The sequence below is a fragment of the Delphinus delphis genome, chromosome 6 (assembly GCF_949987515.2).
Source record: "Delphinus delphis chromosome 6, mDelDel1.2, whole genome shotgun sequence".
In the NCBI taxonomy this organism is placed as follows: Eukaryota; Metazoa; Chordata; class Mammalia; order Artiodactyla; family Delphinidae; genus Delphinus; species Delphinus delphis.
Window position 1 is genome coordinate 17998296 of NC_082688.1, and position 17644 is coordinate 18015939.

Consider the following 17644-nt stretch of genomic DNA (forward strand, 5'->3'; position numbering starts at 1 on the left):
GATTCCACCCAACTTTGCCAGATTTGGAGGGACCAGGGGAGAAGGAAGTGTATGTTCCATGAGATCATTCCAGAAAAGTGAGAGACCCCAACAGAGTTTCTCATTAGAAGGCAAAGCATCTAATGGCTACTGATAAGGGGCAGGGGAAGAGACCGAGGACTACCTACGCCAGCAGAGGGGTCAAGGAGGCTGCCTCAGGGCGTATTCCAGCCCTTTCCAAAGATGCCAGCAACGCCAACTTGGGTCCAAAAGAAAAAAAAAAAAAAAAAAAATTAGCATGGCCCCAGGGGAATGCCCTTGCTACATTAAAAATAAGGAGAAGGCAAAGAAAAGGTTTCCCTGGGAGCCATCAGGGTGTAAGGGAAGTCTCTTTTTCTCTATCTGTCCTACTCCATCTGAACAGATGTTCAAGGACAAAGGTGAAGTTCACCTAACAGCGCCAGAGCCTGCAGTCTGGAGGGGTCCACGCAGGAACTTGGTGGGTGTTTTGCAACACCTTCCCACAGTGGGGTGTGTACAGCCCAAAGTGTCAGCTGCCCCCGGATTTCCCGATACTGGGGATTTCTCTTAATATCCAGGTTTTCCATTTCATTTATAAAAAGATGTGTGAAGTACACTTTCACTTGTCTGTAGACATTTCTAAGGGCTGCAGATGAAGTTCTGCCTACCTGGCTCCTCTCCACTACTGTAGAGAATGGCCAAGATTCGTTGGAATGTCTTTTTCTAACTGTCCAGTCTGATAAAAAGACCTATGCTCCCCCCACCAACAGCTCCTCTTGGCTCAGACTGGGGGTCCTTCTTTCATACCAGTGATGGCAGTGGTGTGTTTATTCATCTGTCTTATCCACTAGATGGTGAGCTCCCAAAGAGCAGGGACTGGGCTGGCACAAAAGGAACATTCAACCAGTATTTATAGAGGAAAGAAAAGAAGAAAAAAAGGAAGAAAGGAAGGAGGGAGGGAAGGAAGAAAATAAGAAGGAAATGAACGGGGGGAGACAGGCTGGCTAGAGTTTTCCATGAGACAAATTGAACCCTTCTCTGCTTATGGTCTGGTCCCAGCCATACTGAATGACTCCTTATTCTCCAAGCCCCTCCTCCTTGCTTTGGCTGCACCCTCTGCGTGGACTGGCTTTCTCTGCGTTCTGGTCGTGTTCTGTTCGCTCACCCACATCCACTCCCTACCCCTCTCCACCCTGCTCTGTGCCCTTGGGAGGCTGGCCTCCTGGTGTTTCATCGACAGATGCCTCTGCCTCATGACTTCCAGTGTGGTTCCGCAATGGGAAGCGCTGGCAGGAGACTAGAAGGTGGAAGAGTGATCATGTAAAATTTACGTCTCTGGCTCCCTTCTGGCCTCGGGGGGGCGGAAGCCTGTCTCTTCTTCTCTGCTGAGAGTCCCAGCTGCCGCCAGGACACCCTCGCCATTCAGCCGCTCTCTCTGGGTTCTGTAGCTACTTCCTCCTCTTGCCTCTACAGGCCAAGGATGGAAATGGGTCCCCACTGTACTTGCCCCTTGCCTTGCTGGTTGTGCTGAACCCTGCCTGCACTGTTCTCCCAAATAGCCCCTCCTTCAACTCTACTGAATTATTCCGTCTGAATACGCCATCTGTTTCCTGCTAGGACCCTGACTGGTGCAGACTGCGTCTCTGTCTCCGTCTCTGTCTCTGTCTCTGTCTCTCTCTCTCTCTCGGTGCTGTCTGTTCCCAGATGACTACTCAAATCATGCCTCCTCCAGCCGATTTGCCTTGTCTTCCCTAGTCAGCACACACCTCTGCTTTCTAGGTCTCCTGACCCACTGTGTGTCTCTAAAACGACAGATCAGAGTTTCTCATGTTTGAATACGAGTTCCCCATGAACGTGGAAGCCTCTCAATGGTGAGAAACATGGCCCGCTTGTTGCAACATCCCCCCGTGAACAGGAGAGAGGCTCGCAGGGCTATATATACCCAATAAATGCCTGTTAGAGAGGATAGAAACAGTCACCATTTAATTCCCTAAAATGACTTGGAATAAGACAGCAGCAAATAGTTGGGCTGTGCAGTGGTCAACCTTAAGACCATCAAGGCCACCTTCTCCACCTTTGCTGTAATCCTGGCTACAACCTCACTGTGCATGCCTCAGGTGGAAGGAAAATCACTCACCTGCAGAGAAGCACTCCCCAGGCAGGACCATTCTGATCAGGGATGACATTAGCTGCTACTCAGCTGCCTCCTGTAATTGCATCACTTTGGTCCCAGCCATGGCTTAGAAACCATATAGTATGATTCTGCTCCCTTTTCCATAGAACAGGCCTTTGGAGACTTGAAGTACATGTGTTATGGCCCTATGGTCATGGCCTTGAGAGAACTTTCTCATCCAAGCCAAACATCTTCAAGTGGTTATACAATACGGCTCCTGGGGCCCTCGCAGCCCCAGTCCCCTTCTTTGTACACATCCTCACTTGGCTGTCCTTAATTAGGAAAACTCATGGCCAGTGTAGCTCTAACAGCTCTGCAGTGGCTCATGAAAACCCAAGGCCCTTATCCGATTCTCTTCCAAACTCACTCACTCAGCACTTCATAACCCCAAATGCTCAGGGAGGGCTTCCCTGGTGGCACAGTGGTTGAGAGTCCACCTGCCGATGCAGGGGACATGGGTTCGTGCCCCGGTCCAGGAAGATCCCACATGCCGCGGAGCGGCTGGGCCCGTGAGCCACGGCCGCTGAGCCTGCGCGTCCGGAGCCTCTGCTCCGCAACGGGAGAGGCCACAGCAGTGAGAGGCCCGCGTACCGCAAAACAAAACAAAAACAAAAGCGAAAACAAAAAAACCCCAAACGCTCAGGGATATTAGGGAAGAAGAGAGCAAGGACAGAACATGACGGGGGCAGGTACTGGGAATGGCAAGAATGTCAGGGTAGTTCTGAGAAGCTGTGCCATGGCAGACGACCAGGACTTACAAATCTAGAGCATCTTAGCCCCAGTCTGACCACTAATGAACCATGAACCATGGGAGCTTCGGCCTCAGCTCCCCTCTATGGGGGAAACGGATTTGGACCCACTGATCTCTGAGGACGTTCCTAGGTCTGACACTGGACACCATTTCAATGTCTTCTGCAGCCGTCTGCTAGGACTGGGTGCTCCCCTGTAACACATGAACTCCTGAGAACGTGGCCTAAGGGGCCCAAGGACTAGTAGATGAAGAATGAGCTCAAATGTGTTAGAAGAGTAGGTAATTCTCTGATGGAGTCTGCCCATCTGCCCAGCTGCATGACTGGTGGGTCTTATTTTACTCAAGGGAACCGTTATATAAATTTTCAGAATGGTGAATTTTCATCAGCGCTACTCAAAGTAAGCAGTGCACGAACTGCTTCTCACGAGTCTATGTCACAATAAGTACAGAAGTGGAGAGAAGGCATTTAGGAACTTTTGGAGAACTCCGACAACGCTTCACCATACTTGGGGTGAAGAATTCATTTTATAGCAATTCATTTTTTCTGTATATTACAAAAGTATTGGTTTGCAACGCATAGGAAACAAAACTGGTTCTTCACCATAGATTGAGAAGTAGTAACTGAATTATTGTCTTTATTGTCTTTACCCATTGAGGGGGGCGGGCAACGTAGGAGTACATCTTGGGTAAAAGATAAGTTCAGCTCTTCATTAAAAATTACCTAGACATGGCTTCCCTGGTGGTGCGGTGGTTGAGAAACCGCCTGCCGATGCAGAGGACACGGGTTCGTGCCCCGGTCCGGGAAGATCCCACATGCCGCGGAGTGGCTGGGCCCGTGAGCCATGGCCGCTGAGCCTGCGCATCCGGAGCCTGTGCTCCGCAACGGGAGAGGCCACAACAGTGAGACGCCCGCATACCGCAGAAAAAAAAAAAAAAATCACCTAGACAATGTCAATCTAATTTTCTATTACAGGTGTCTTCCTTCCTTCCTCCCTCCCTCCCTCCCTTCTTCCCTGCCTTTCTTCCTCCCTCCTTCCCTCCCTCTTTTTTTTTTTTTGAGTCACAAAGCAAGTATTTCTCCACAAACTTCCACAGGTTTCTCTCTGCACACGGGAGAGCTGATTCAGCCAGAACGTTGTCACCCCAGCTCCATCAGGAGATGACACATTCCCGGTGGGGCTCACCCAGGACACATGACTTTCCAGCCAGCAAACAAACAGGCCCTGGCATGGTGGGCAGAGTGCTGGCACATGGCTGCTCACGGACATTCTAGGCGTGGGGCCCCGTGACTTAGAAACGACGAGGCCGCTGGTGCCTGCCAGCTCTGTCTGCTGATTGTGAGCTATCTGGGACCTGGGGTCCCGTGGCCCCAGCATCCAAGCACAGAGTGCCCGCCACAAAGGCCAGCTGCCCTTGGTCCTGACTCAATCATACTCAGCAGTTTTCTCCCAAGGCTTCAGGAAAGCCACCCTGCCCGTCAGCCCTGTCCTTTGACTCTGCCTCTTACTGTTCCTTGGACTTAAAAATACCACCCCCACCCTTCAGTGGGAGCTTTGGAGTCAACAGACCAAGATTCAAATCCAAGTTCTCTGTTTATTAGCTGAGTGACCTCAGCTAAGGGGTAAATCCCTTCCGTGTTCTGAATCCCGGATTTCCTTCAGCAAAGCAGGGATGAGGGTATCCACCTTCCTAGTACTTGGTAGGTGCTGAATAAACATTTGTTGCCTGAACGAATGAATGAATAAATGTACAAATAAGTGAATGACTTCCAGTATTCCTGGCCCCTAGGCCTCCCCCCCGCCCACTCTGCCTGGGCACACCAGTTAACTCCTGGGGTCTAGCTCAGTAGCGCACACGCTGCATTAATCTCGAAAGGCTTGCATTTGTGATTTCGCCAAATGACTTTCCTGACCTGGGACCGTGGCCGAGTCATTTCACTCTCCAAGGCCCTCTATTTCCCCATCAGTCAAATGCAAATGCTAACCCTGTCTAGTCTTCCTCATCAAATTCTGTCAAAGCCCAAATGAGAGCAGAGATGAAAGTGCATTGTGACCTCGAAGGAACTGGCCACACACCAAGGCTTCTTCCCACATGGGCTGCTCCTGTCTCTGAGCCAAGGTGAGAGTCCAGGGGCCCGCCCGGTGCCAGGAGGCTGAGCTGACGTGCTCTGTGGCTTGGTGCCAGGCACGACATTCTCCTCCCAGCATCGTCATTCCTTTGCACATAGGTATTTTGTCTATGCATGGGAGGCCCTTGCTCTTGTGAGAGAGACATAAAGAGGAGAGTCAGCAGAAAACCTGCAGAGGTCGGCAAATGTGCTCGAGCCATCAGCAAGTCCAGGGTCCTGCGAGTTGGACAGAATGGAAAAGTTCAGCGTGAATCTGGGAAATCAGGAAAGTTGATATGGACTGTCTCTCTGGCTTAGAACTAGTTCCCCTGAGTCCCACAACAAATACAGATCACCCATGGCTCCCCCTTGGGTCTTTCTTTGGGGTTGCTGGTCCGAGTTGTAGCGCGAGGCAGAGGCTAAGTCAGGCATTAGACAGAAGACTCCCCTTTCCGCCCTCTTCTCAGCAGTATATGAAATTCCTCTGCCTTGAGTGTCCTCCTCTCTCCCCCAACTTGATCTCCGGTGTCCAACTATACCTAAGCCTTCCCCAACATATTCAGGCTGCAAGTCAGCTGTTCCTCTTTGACCTCCTGTACACACGGCACATGCTACCTTTCATTGTTCAAGAAACGACACATACGCTTATTAAGAGGTAATATAACCTGCTAGCCCCTAGAAGAGACATGTGCTTTACGTGCCCTCATTCAATCTTCAAAGCAGCTTGACAAAGTAGATACCATTGATTCCCATTTTACAGATGAGTAAATACCTTGTAAGAGGTCACAAAGTGAGGAAATAGACCTGAACCCAGTCTGTCTGGCCCCAGCCAATCCCAGCTCGACCAGCACTGCCCAACAGAACCTTCTGCGGTCACGGAAGCGGTCCTATCCCTCTGTCCAGTGTGGTAGCCACTATCCCCGGGCGGCTACTGGGTTCTTGAAACGTGGCTGGTGTGACTCAGGAACTGGATTTTAAACTGCATTTCATCTTCACTAATTTAAATGTAAACCGTCACACGTGGCCAGTGACTACAGCACTGGACAGCACGGCTCTTTATGACGCGGATATGTGCCCTCAGTCCAGGTGGCCCGGTTCAGACCCTGAGCCCCTCGCAAAGAAGGGTCCTAAGAGTTCCCTCAGCCCACAGGAGGCGCTCCGTAAATATGCTGGTAAGGGGCACAGTCCCTGTGATTACTTGGTCGATCTTCTGGGTGAACTGGAAGATTCCCGCAACCCCACTGGGCGTCGGGAGCCGCGCAGGGATCAAAAGAGGGAGGAGTCCGGCTCTTACCTGTGCGGAGAGTCGGGATCGAAGCAGGTCTTGGTGACATCGGTGATCTCGGGGTCACAGCACTCCCCGCCGTCGAAGTTGAACCGCTCGTAATTGCAGTCCATGTCGCACACCCCGTTCTGCTGCTTCTTGGTGAAGGCGGGGTGACGCAGGTGGCGGCAGTCCCCGCCATCGTGGCCCGTCAGCGTGTGGTTGCACTCGGGGTCGCAGTTCTCGTCCCCGATCTTGCTGATGTCGCAGTTGGCCAGGATGAGGCGGCGGCGCAGGGATGAGTTGCTCACCTCCAGCACCTCCAGCTCCCAGGAGATGTTGTAGTGCTTGAAGGCCTCGGCCAGCTGCCGGTGCTGGAAATCGATCTGCTGGCGGCTCACCGTGGGGTTCTCACGGCCATCGTCGTGGAGGTTGACCACGCGGTAGCGCACCGCCTTGGGCCGGCGGAAACGCGGCAGCTGGTTGTAGCTGGAGATGACCTTGGGGTTGTCACACAGCGTCTGCCCGCACAGAGGAGGCTCCAGACTCGTGTCCAGCAGGAAGCCACGGGCGCCGCTGGCCTCCACGCGGGGGCTACTGCCGTCCTTCATGGGGGACCAGGCGCGCTTCACGTTGTCCCAGTTCTCCTGCAGGAGGAGCTGAGGTAGAGGAGCGTGGAGGCCGCGGGTCTCCATGTCCAGCAGGACCTCGCGCTGCGTCCTGGCCGCCTTCCACAGGCTGAAGCGCTCCACGTAGCCCCGGTAGTTGTGGTTCAGGGCGCTGCCTCCCAGCATGAGGACTTTACACTTCTGGGTCAGTGGGCTGAAAATGCCACCCACCTGCTCCCCAGAGGTTGCCACCTGGGCACCGTTCACATAGAGCTTCATCAGCCGCCCGTCGTAGGTGGCAGCCAGGTGTACCCACTGGCCTGGGAGGTAGCTGCGGTGGGCATTGATGGTGGTTACTTGCCGGGCCCGGTCTGTCTTCAAGGAGAAAAAGTAGCGTGGGTCTCTGTTGCCTTGGTCACTGACGGTGTGGATGCCCACGACCCATCCTCGGTCACGTGAGGCATAAGAACATTTGTCATATAGCCCTATGTGGCCCCAAAAGAGAAAGATGAATAAATAAAGGATGGAGGAAGGAGGAGGGTAAATTATTTCTCTCTGATAAAATTTCTATCAGGATGTCCTAGACCAGGAAGTTTTCAAACCGTGCTCAGTGGGATCCTGGCAGTGGCTAGCCAAACCTCTGGGACCACCTCTAGGGCAAGGCAAGGGCTAGAGGAAGGGAGAACACAGGTGAGTTACCTTTGGGAGGTTCTCACCACAACTTTAACCCATGTGGTTTCACTTTTTTTGGTTCTGAGTATGGGGCATACAAGAAAGATACTTGTTTGCAGAATAGGTACTTGAGCTAAAGAAAACAACAGTGATAATAACTAAAATCTGAAAACCTTTGATTTTGCAAAACTGTTGGATGGGGAAGAAGACTTTTTTAATTAAAAGCGTATTTTAAGTGTAGAATGACATAGGTGGTGAGAGGAAGAGGTGAGAGAACAATCAAAGAGATGAGGATGAATAGAAGATGCTCATTTAGAAGGACAGCTCTGACTACCGTCACCGCAACTTTGGGCGCACATCAGCCACCAGCACTCATCAATTATCAGCGGTGGTGGCTTGTTGGGAAGGTTCCCTGGAGAAGTGAGGGTCGAGGGCTGCAAAGCTACTAGTAAAGCTTCTAACTGTAACAGGAGTCCTGGCTAGCCCCGACATCCACCCCCAAAGAAAGGCGGACTATCTGAGCTGGAAAGGTTTTTAAACACTCGCAACTCCTTCGCTCGAAAGGTAAGGAAGCTGAGACCCAGCGAACGGAAGGCATTTGTTAGGTTACGTAGAGTCACTGACAAATTTCCTGAGAGCCAATTCTAGCCTGCTTTTCTCTAACACTAATGCTAATATTTCAAAAAATAAAAAGCATCCTCTTAACATAAAAAGATGCTGGGGATGCCTTCATTAAGCAAAATCTTCCAAGCCTCTATCGCAGGTCAGGCATTGTGCTAAGGTCTGTGTGTGCATTCATTCATTTAATCCGCGTAGCGCCCCCAAGGTGCTGATATTAACAGAGGAGGAAACAGAAACTGAAGGAAGTGAAGAGATGGATGGGTTTGAGGTCAACTGGTTGGTAAGTGGATCCCAGATCCATCGGACCCTGGGTCCACTGTCCTAGGGACTAACTCTATGGTACCTCCCTCTCCCTCATCAGTGCCACCAGGGATCTATCTGGATCAAACCACCTGCCTGGGGGTGTCCCAAGGTTTAGTTGGGTGTTTGGGAAAGTTCCAAGCCAGACATCTCTAGACTTACTCTGGGAACCTCCGGAAGTCACTTAGCAGATTCTCTCTGGATCTAATTATTTTTATACTCACCAACCCCCATTCCCAGTCTTTCTGGAATATACCCAGTGTCCTTGGCATGGACAGCCAGTTGGATGGGAAAGACTTTCTAATTACGAGTGCATTTTAAGTGTTGGATGATGTATGAGGCCAGGTGGGAGGAGAAAGAGAGGAACAGGAGAATGAATAAAAGATGCTCGTTTAGAAGCACAGTCCCTACTTTCAGCTGGAGAACTGTTGCGGTCACCATAACTCTGAGTGTGCACCTGCCATTAGCACTCATGAAATGAGCACAGCCGGCTTCCAGCAAAATCGGTAGAGGAGGCCCACACAGTCTGCACTCCTCTGTGGTCACTGGCGCCTTAGAATTTGTGTAACTCTCTCTGTTAGCAGCTGACATAGACGGTAGAAGTCTGCCTACACCTCTCCTACCACCACTCCTGTCCTATAATCCTTCACGTCATGGCCAGGGTCTCCTCCAACATCAACCTGCTCTCACACTTTGACGAAGCACTAAGTACCTCCTCTGGGTCTTGGCTCCCTACCTGGGAAAGGAGGGGACTGAATGAGGTTCCCCCCACATGTTTGGTTAAGTCTGATGTTCTGTTCCCAAGCTTCCCAATGGCTAAAACAGAAACCACCTCTACCAAGCAGCTTTCCCTGATGGTCCTCTGAGGAGCAATCATTCTCTCCTCTGAATTCATTCTACTTTTTGGAAACTAGACACTTGTTCTCTGGTTTTGGAGTCTCCCCTAGACTGGATGCTTCTTGAGAGTGACGGCTCTGTTTGGGTCATCTGTACCCTGTCCAGAACCTTGCACTATTCCCTTGTACACAGCAGGCACTCAGCAAGTGTCTCATGAATGAGCACATGAATGATTCTAAACGGAGTGGGAGAAGAGAAAAAGGACAAACAGAATCAAAGGCACTGATGTATGTCTCCCTGGATAAAGGACAGAGAGAATCAGAAGACAGAGTGTGTTCTTGGTCAGGTAGAAAGAGCAGGATCTTTGGACTCCGGGTAATTCTGATGACAGCAGTTACTGGCCGTACATCGGGGGCAGATCGCTTCACCTCTGCGGATCTTAATTCCCTCATCTGTACCTCTCTTTACGTATGCTGTCATACTTAAAAGACACAGTGGCTCTACTACCCTTGGCGTACAGTGGCTGTCCAAATGGGAGTTCACTTTTAGATGCTGGAGGGTCTGGGAGTGATGTCAAGGATGAAAAGTAGAAAATGACTAAAAACGAAATACAGAAACACCAGAGAGAGAGGGTACCCTAAAGGCATCTTGACTGATACATCAAGAGCTGGTAGGATGAGGGCTCAGCAAAGCACAAGTCCTCCTCAAATCCACTGGCAAACTCTACTTAGAAATCATAACCCCCCTTTGGCTCTGCTACTATTATGAGGCCTGCATGTTAAAAGCTACCTCCCCACTGACCGAGGCCAAAGCTTTGTCTCCGGGTTTGGAATGAGCTCCCCCAGGTCTGCTGCTGGCTACGGGAAGCAGGAGCGCACAGGCCCCTGGAGCACCCCCCTCTTGGGCCCCCCATCCCACCTCTCAGCTCACCTTCTCTTCCTCCCCTGGCCAACCCCTCCCCCTTAAACAGAAAATTCTTCTAATGAGAAAATTCACGTCTGAAACAGGATCCTTCTCCCTCTCTCCTTCTCTCTCTCTTTCTCTCTCTCTGCAGGTTTTTATTTTGCCAGGGCTCTCAGTCCTGGTTTTCCTGTTGCCTTTGGAAGGCGGCTGGCCGGGTTAGCAAGGTAAACTGTTTACACATCTGTAGGGTGCCCTCAGGTTCAGGACCTTCCCGGGGGCTGGGGACCCCGGCTCTGGCCACCTCCGTTTACAGTTGAGAGATAAGAGGGTAGCAGTGAGAAACGCTAGACTCTGTGACACGGAGCGAAGGACCAAGAGGTGGCTTAGCCCCAGGAAGCAGAGAGGAAGGGCAAAGAGAACCCTCTCTTTTCTCTTTTCAGTGGAACCAAGAGGAAGCACATTAAGGGAAATGAGGACCTTGAAGCAGCGGCTTCAGAAGTTCAGAGGGAAATATTTACCTGGAGTGTTAGTGGTGAAAGGAAATCACTGAACTTCAAGAGGGATGGGGGTGGGGTGTAGTGGTGAATGGGATTTATTTCCGTACAAAAATAACGTAATCAACAGTAGTCACATTTCAGAGGGCTGGAAGGGAGGCACTGATGTATCACCAGCCCAGAACGGGGTATCTGGGACCAGAGATCTGGGCTCAGCTTGCTGGATGACCTTGCCTGGGGACAAGTCACACCACCTCTCATGCTGCCAGGTCTCATTTCCCTTCTCTGAAAAAGGAGGGGCTAGGAGTAAATGATAGCCCCGCTACAATTTAAGAGCTCTTTTGTTCGCTGCTAGAATGGTTCCCTGTAAGCAGGAGACGCTTCAAAAACACGTGTTGATTGGAATCGGACGCCTCACGTCATTGCCAATTTTTGCACGCCTGGAGGATCGTGCCGTGTGTGTCTCCATCCCGGACAAGGAACAGCGTTTGCCCTCGGGAAGACACAGGTGAACCCCACCGCACCTCCACGCCACCCTTCCCCATGGTTCTCCAGGAAGACAGAGAGACACAGTGAAACAAACAGTGAGAGTTGGTCTGAAGTCGGCACCATCTGTGTGGTCCCAGAGGTTGATCTCAGGGGATGCATCCGCAGGGGGCGAGCCGGAAGGCCACAGGTGATCCTGTACACCATCTACATCGAATTAGCATGAACCTGCCTCCAAGCTATAAGCACGTGGAAGCGGCGGGCAGCGAAAGTGCCAGAGGCCATTCGCCAGCCAAGGAGATGACTGGGGCACCTGCACAGATGGAGAAGTAGAGGCCCAGACCGGGAAAGGGGCTGCCCTGGGGTCTCGTGACCAGCACCTGTCGCTTGAACCCTGGTCAGCTGGCCTCTCTAATGTGTCCCTATCTTCCTGCAGCTGGGTTTCCTGGGAAAAGGGTTTCATATTCCAGCCGAAGCTTGATGTTTATTTATTTTTATTGCCTCTTTTCGGTCTCATCTCACTCCCGAGTTGAAGAGCATGTATGAAGGAGGCAAGTCCAAAGGCAGAAGGCTTGTAGGGAGTCTCCCCAAACCTATGCCAGGGCCATACTGGGAGAATCCCATGGGCCGTGGGGTCACCGTCTCAGGGCCACTGTAATGTCACCACCCCAGGGCAGTGCTGTGTGACCGCAGCACTCCAGCCCGGGTACAGATAAATCTTCCTCCTCCCGGTCCAAAACCTCATCACTTCCCTAATTACGCATTCAATGTCTGTTTCCTGAGTATGTCTGTTCGGTTCATTTCTAAATGCCCAGCATCCAACACAGCATCTGGTACCTTGCAGGTGCCCCATAGAGTCTGTCACTGAAAGTAGAAAATAAAGGAAGGGAGGGAAGGAAGGACACTTCTCTACTGCTGTGTTCCTTATAAGAGCACATCGCCCTTTGTTTAGAAACTTACTAAGCACCGCGTGCTTACTAAGTGCTTAATTCTCTTACTTCATCCTCACAACAAAACTATCAACGCAGCCCATTCTGCAGAGAAAACATGGGCTCAGAAAGGCAGTGGCTTGTCCAAAGCAACACAGCTTAGAATCTGCGTCCATAGGGTTCCCAGGCCCAGGTTCTTAATCGCATCACTGCATTAAGTGCTAAGTGCCAAACACTTTACTGTGGGCTGTTTAAGGACACGCCCCCCCCTCCAAAAATACTTCTGTAAGTTCAGCAGCGCCAACACAAGCAAGTGGAATTGAACTGCAAGCCAGGAGGCTGCTTTCTGTGTCGTTCTTCTGCCTGGACCTAAAAGAAATGGACTGAGAATCAGTGGTCCTTTACTACCAGTGCTTCATCTGTTCTACCTGGCTTGTCGCACGTCACTGGGACCCAAGATTCGCCTGGGCCTGGTTGTCTATCTGGAGTTTGAGATGCCTTCCTGGCCTTGTCCTTCAGCAACTGAACCCCCATCACTAGCCTCCTTGCTTGTTGGTTTCTGACCCAGCTCTGTGCCAATGTCCGGGCTCTATACTGCAATGTTCTTTTTCTTCATCTTTTCTTCGAGGTTGCCGTCACACGCCTGGCTGCCTGCCATCTTCTTTTCCATCTGTTATGGGCTGAAACGTGTGTCCCCCCGCCCCCGCCCGAAACTCATATGTTGGAAGTCTAGCCCCTAGTACCTCAGAATATGAACTGGTTTAGAGATAGGGTCTTCAGTGAGATAGTTAGGCTAAAATGAGGTCACTTAGGGTGGGCCCTAATCCATTATGACTGCTGTCCCTGTAAGAGGAGGAAATTCAGCTACAAAGGGAAGACAGTATGAAGACATAGGATGGAGAAGATGGGCCTCTACAAGCCAAGGACAGAGGCCTCAGAAGAATCCAACCCTGCAGGCGCTCTGATGTCAGACTCCTAGCCTCTAGCATTGTGAGAGGAGAAATCTCTGCTATTTAAGCCACCCAGTGTGTGGTGCTTTGTTATGGTAACCTTAGCGAACTATAGGACCATTCAACAAGTTTTTTAAGCTCTCCCATTGAAACTTCTCTAAAATCTTTCACTGCCTCGTGCCCAGTTCAGAATCCTTCTTGGTTACAACACATTGCCTCAACTTAACTCGATTCCTATTGCGAGCAGGGCAAAGTGTATTAGGAGGATACAAAAATGGGTGGTGTCGTCACCACACAGGAAACTTTCCTCACAAGAGAGGGATGCTTCTGTATTTCAGCTTGAATGTGCACTTCTGAAGCCCCTGCTGTGTGTTGAGCGTGTACATAGCTGCTTCTGGGCCAAGGTGTCTTACATAACCCTCACAGCACCTTGTATAATAGGTGCTGTTTACAGATGAGAAAACTGAGACTCAGAGGGGTCTGGTCACCTGTCCAAGGTCACACAGCACTAAGTGGTAGGAAAGACTGAAATTCAAGACTCCTGATTTCAAGTTCAGTTCCCCCACAGATGAGCAGGACCTCAGCTATGGGGACCTCGCCGTGCACTGGCATTTACATTGCATAAGGTATTACAAGTAACCTAGAGATGATGTGAAGTATACAGGAGGATGTGTGTAGAGTATATGCAAATGCTATGCCATTTTATATAAGGGACTTGAGCATCTGCAGATTTTGGTATCTGTGGTGGGTCTTGGAACCAATCCACTGTGGATACCAAGGGACAACTGTAATGATAATAATATAACAAGAATTTGCTAAACGTCTTTAGGTAGCAGTCTCTCTGCTAAGCACAGACAGCCCATTTAGTGCTCATAGTAAACCGGTGAAGTGGGCTTTACTGATATTCTTTTGACAGAGAAAGAAACAGGTGCAGAGAAGCTAAGTGATTTCCCTCCGAGGATCCCAGCTAGAGAGACTGGATCACAGGCGGGCTGACTCTAAAGCCAGAGCTCTCTTCCAGCATGCTTTCCTTCAATGGGAAAAACTCTCAGCCCACGGCCAAGGTTCTTGTGTTCCAGCTCTGCCACTTCACTGCTGTGGGGCGACGGGCAAGCAGCACCCCCCCCCCCAGGGCATCGTCAAACCTGCCTGTGAAATAGGAGGGTTGCATCAGATGGCCCCAAAGGTCCCTTCCATCTCAGACTCCCTGTGACTCTGAGATCGCAAGTCCTTCAGACGTCCCAGCCTTGGTTCCTACTGCGGGAGATGTAAGGTAATGGACAAGCAGGGAGGAGGGAAAGGAAGGCCATTTCAGGCCCTCCAACTTACGGGGGTCCACTAGCTGTGGAACACCAGCCAGGGGGATACGAGCAGAGGTGAGAGGATGTGGGGATGAAAGGGGGGAATTTAGGTCAACAATCTGGTTTCTTTCAGGAGGCTAAAAAAATTAAAAGCTAAAGGTTGGAGCTGGTCCTTTTTTTGTTTGGTTTCATTTTGTTTTCCCTTCCATGATTTAATGGCTGGTATCAAAGCCACAGAGCAATGCTTGAGAGAGCAATCCTATGGAAAGCTTTTATCTGTCTAGAGGAGGGTGATTAAAACAGACAGATTTGGGTTAAGTACACCCATGGTCCCCGCACTTGGTTCAGCTGTGGGGGGGGGGACCACCGAAACGACCCTGGAGGACTCGGCGGCACCAGGCATTCAGAGGAGGGCTGCGGCGTCACCGAGGTGGGCACCTGAGGGGCATCCTCACCCCTCCAGGCCCATCTTGGCTCAAAGGACCTGCTCTTAGGCTCAGCGGAAGGAGGGGGCTTGGCATAAAACCCATCAACGCCTGGCTGGAGGCTTAGCCACACTCTACTGAGTTCTGGACATCCCTGTCTCCTGGTGCGAGAGAGGCTGGAGCATCAAGGGTGACCCTTCGGAGCAATTCACAAGGTCAGGATTAGCTCAGGCGCCTCCTGTGCGTTGGCCGTGCAGGTGAATAGGTGGGGCCACATCTGCCTTTGCAGGTCCAGGAGGAACAGCATGACCAGCGTCCGTGGTAGCATCCGTGTCTGCCCTCTGCCTGTGTTCTTTTTTCTTCCCTGCTGGGAACCATTACCTGAAAACCCCCTGACACTCACTTTTCTACTAGCTGTGTGACCTTGGATGAGCTCATTCAGCTCTCTGAGCCTGTTTTCCCATGTGTATTCCAGGGATTAAAAAGTCTCATCCTATATACTTCAAAGGTCTTTTTTGAGAGAGAAAGGAGATAAATGTACGCATACTTCCTTGTAAACTATTTAAGGCCATTCAGATGTAAGGCAAGGTTAACAAGAATATGTCCAAGGGTTCCTAAAAACCCATTTGCTGTATTAATACACAGACTTATATAACGTGCCTGGGATGGCAAAGTGCTCTGAAGGGCTCAAGGTGCCCCTGTGTTTCCCTCTGGATCTTTCCTCGCCAGTCGGCCTCCTTTGCTCACGTGGAATCAGGCTCTGTGTAAACTGAATGGTCAGCGTTTTAGAGACCAATGAATGTACATTCAAATGCTGGCTCTGCCACTCGCTAGCTGTGTGACTTGGGAAAGTCAAGGCATCTCTCCTTGTATTAGTCTTCTCATCTGTAAAATGGGGATGATACTACCTACCTCTGCTGGTTGTAGGGGTAACTAATGAGATAATGAATGTACCCAGACTTGGCACGTGGGCTCTGGCAACATACCAAGCATTAAGCACTGTACCGTGCAGTCCCCAGCTCTGCTGCCTGTTAGCTATGTAGTCACGGGCAAAACCCCCTCACCTCCCTGATAATAACAGTACTTAAGGCGTAGTGACATTTTAAGGATTTAGTACGAGAATACAAACACTCATTTGCATAGCACATGATAAATGTTAGCTACGCTTTTTTAATTGGTTTTGATAATAAACGGCTGTTCGTTTTCCTCAGAATCGGGAACATTTTTTCCCCCTTCTTCTGTGCCGTTAAACGTTAACCTTTCCGACACTGTCCTCTGGAATACAGACCTGTTCATCGCTCTCTTTTTCACACAGTGTCATCGAAATTGGTGCATATCAACTTAGAAAAAGGAAGTGGGTGGAGGAGAGGGAGAAAAAGACAAAGAAGAAAGAGGAGGAGGTGGGGGTAGAGGATGAAGAGGACAGAAAGACAGGAGGATGAGGAAGAGTCACGCGTCTTCATCTGTTCACCGTCAAAAGTTACTGTCGCACGAATCAGCCCCTGGTGGACTCAGCGGTGCTGATGTTGGAGCTGCCCTGGAGAACAGCGCCTACCTTCGGTCTTTGCAGTGATTTGAGGACCTCCAAGCTCTCCCTGCTCACTCACCAACCCTAAGAGGCAACGGCACTGCCTCCCAGAAAACCGTCAAGACCGAAGCCTCCTGCCACCCTCACACCTCACAGCAGCCCCAAGCCCTTACTCTTCGCATTCATGGAATCAGGCATAGTCGGGACTGGAGGTTCCCTTAAAAGTCATTACATGACCTTTACCACCCAACTTCCTGCTTGAATCACCTGTACATCTCTACAAGTGACTGTGCATATTTCCAGAATCAGAGAACTTCTGATCACCTGCAGAAGGCCTTTGCACCTTTGGGCATTTCTCAGTGCTCACCTAGCGTGAGCCAGAATAAGCTCCCTTTCCTTTCCACCCAGTGGTGCAGGACCTGGATTGCAGGAACCCACAGAGTTATTCAGTACCCTTGACCCCAAGAGAGCCTAGAGGTGTCTGAGGCTTTCCATCGTGCAATCCTTGGCTTTTCTTTCCCATAAATCAAAATCCCCGAGTCCTGCCTGATTTATTCATCTATCCATTCACTGATTCTTTCAACACATATTCACCGGGCATCCACTGTATCAAGCCCTGGCTAGACATTCGAGGCATTGAGCTATACTCTCTGGTGAGAGACCTGCTGTTCCCTAATGCTAATGCCAGTCCTTCTGTTGAGGCAACATAGATACAATAGGAGTTGATACTATGCAATCAGGGAGACCTATTATTACCACACCTCCTTCTTTACATTATCCCTAGGATCATTACTCTGATTTGTTCTAATGCCACTCCAAGCCACATGAACCTACTGAGAAATAAACAGAGCCACCACTGATGATGTGTCATGTTCAAAGCCAAGAACTTTATCTGCGTCATCTCATTGGATTATTATAACTACTCTACGAGATAAGTTCTCTTGGTCCCATTTTATGGGAGAGGAAACTGAGACTCAGAGTTGCATTGACTGGGGCAAAGGTCATTTGACTTGTAATAACACAAATAGCATTAGAACCCAGCTCTCTGACTCCAAAACCAGATGCTTAACCAATGTCTTCTGTTGTGTATGGATAAGCATAAGCAGAAATTGTTTTTTAATTAAATATTTATTTCCTCATACAGTCAATGTCTTAATCTTCTCCATATTAATTATACACTCTGCCAATTATAACAATACAGGAAGCATTCTTGACACTCTTTGGAGTTTTAAAGTGTACAAAGGATCTTAATTATTTCATTTGCTTCTCCCAGAACTCTCTAAGAAACTGTGATT

The 17644-nt window shown here is 50.2% G+C and overlaps 1 protein-coding gene across 1 annotated transcript in view; it reads right to left on the reverse strand.

Moving 5' to 3' along the window:
- Positions 1-17644, reverse strand: part of PAPPA (pappalysin 1) — a 254491-nt gene that overhangs the window by 214687 nt on the left and 22160 nt on the right. Inside the window, exon 2 of the mRNA XM_060014251.1 lies at positions 6326-7388. Within this exon, the coding sequence (XP_059870234.1) occupies positions 6326-7388 (1063 nt within the window). The remainder of the gene's footprint in view (positions 1-6325; positions 7389-17644) is intronic.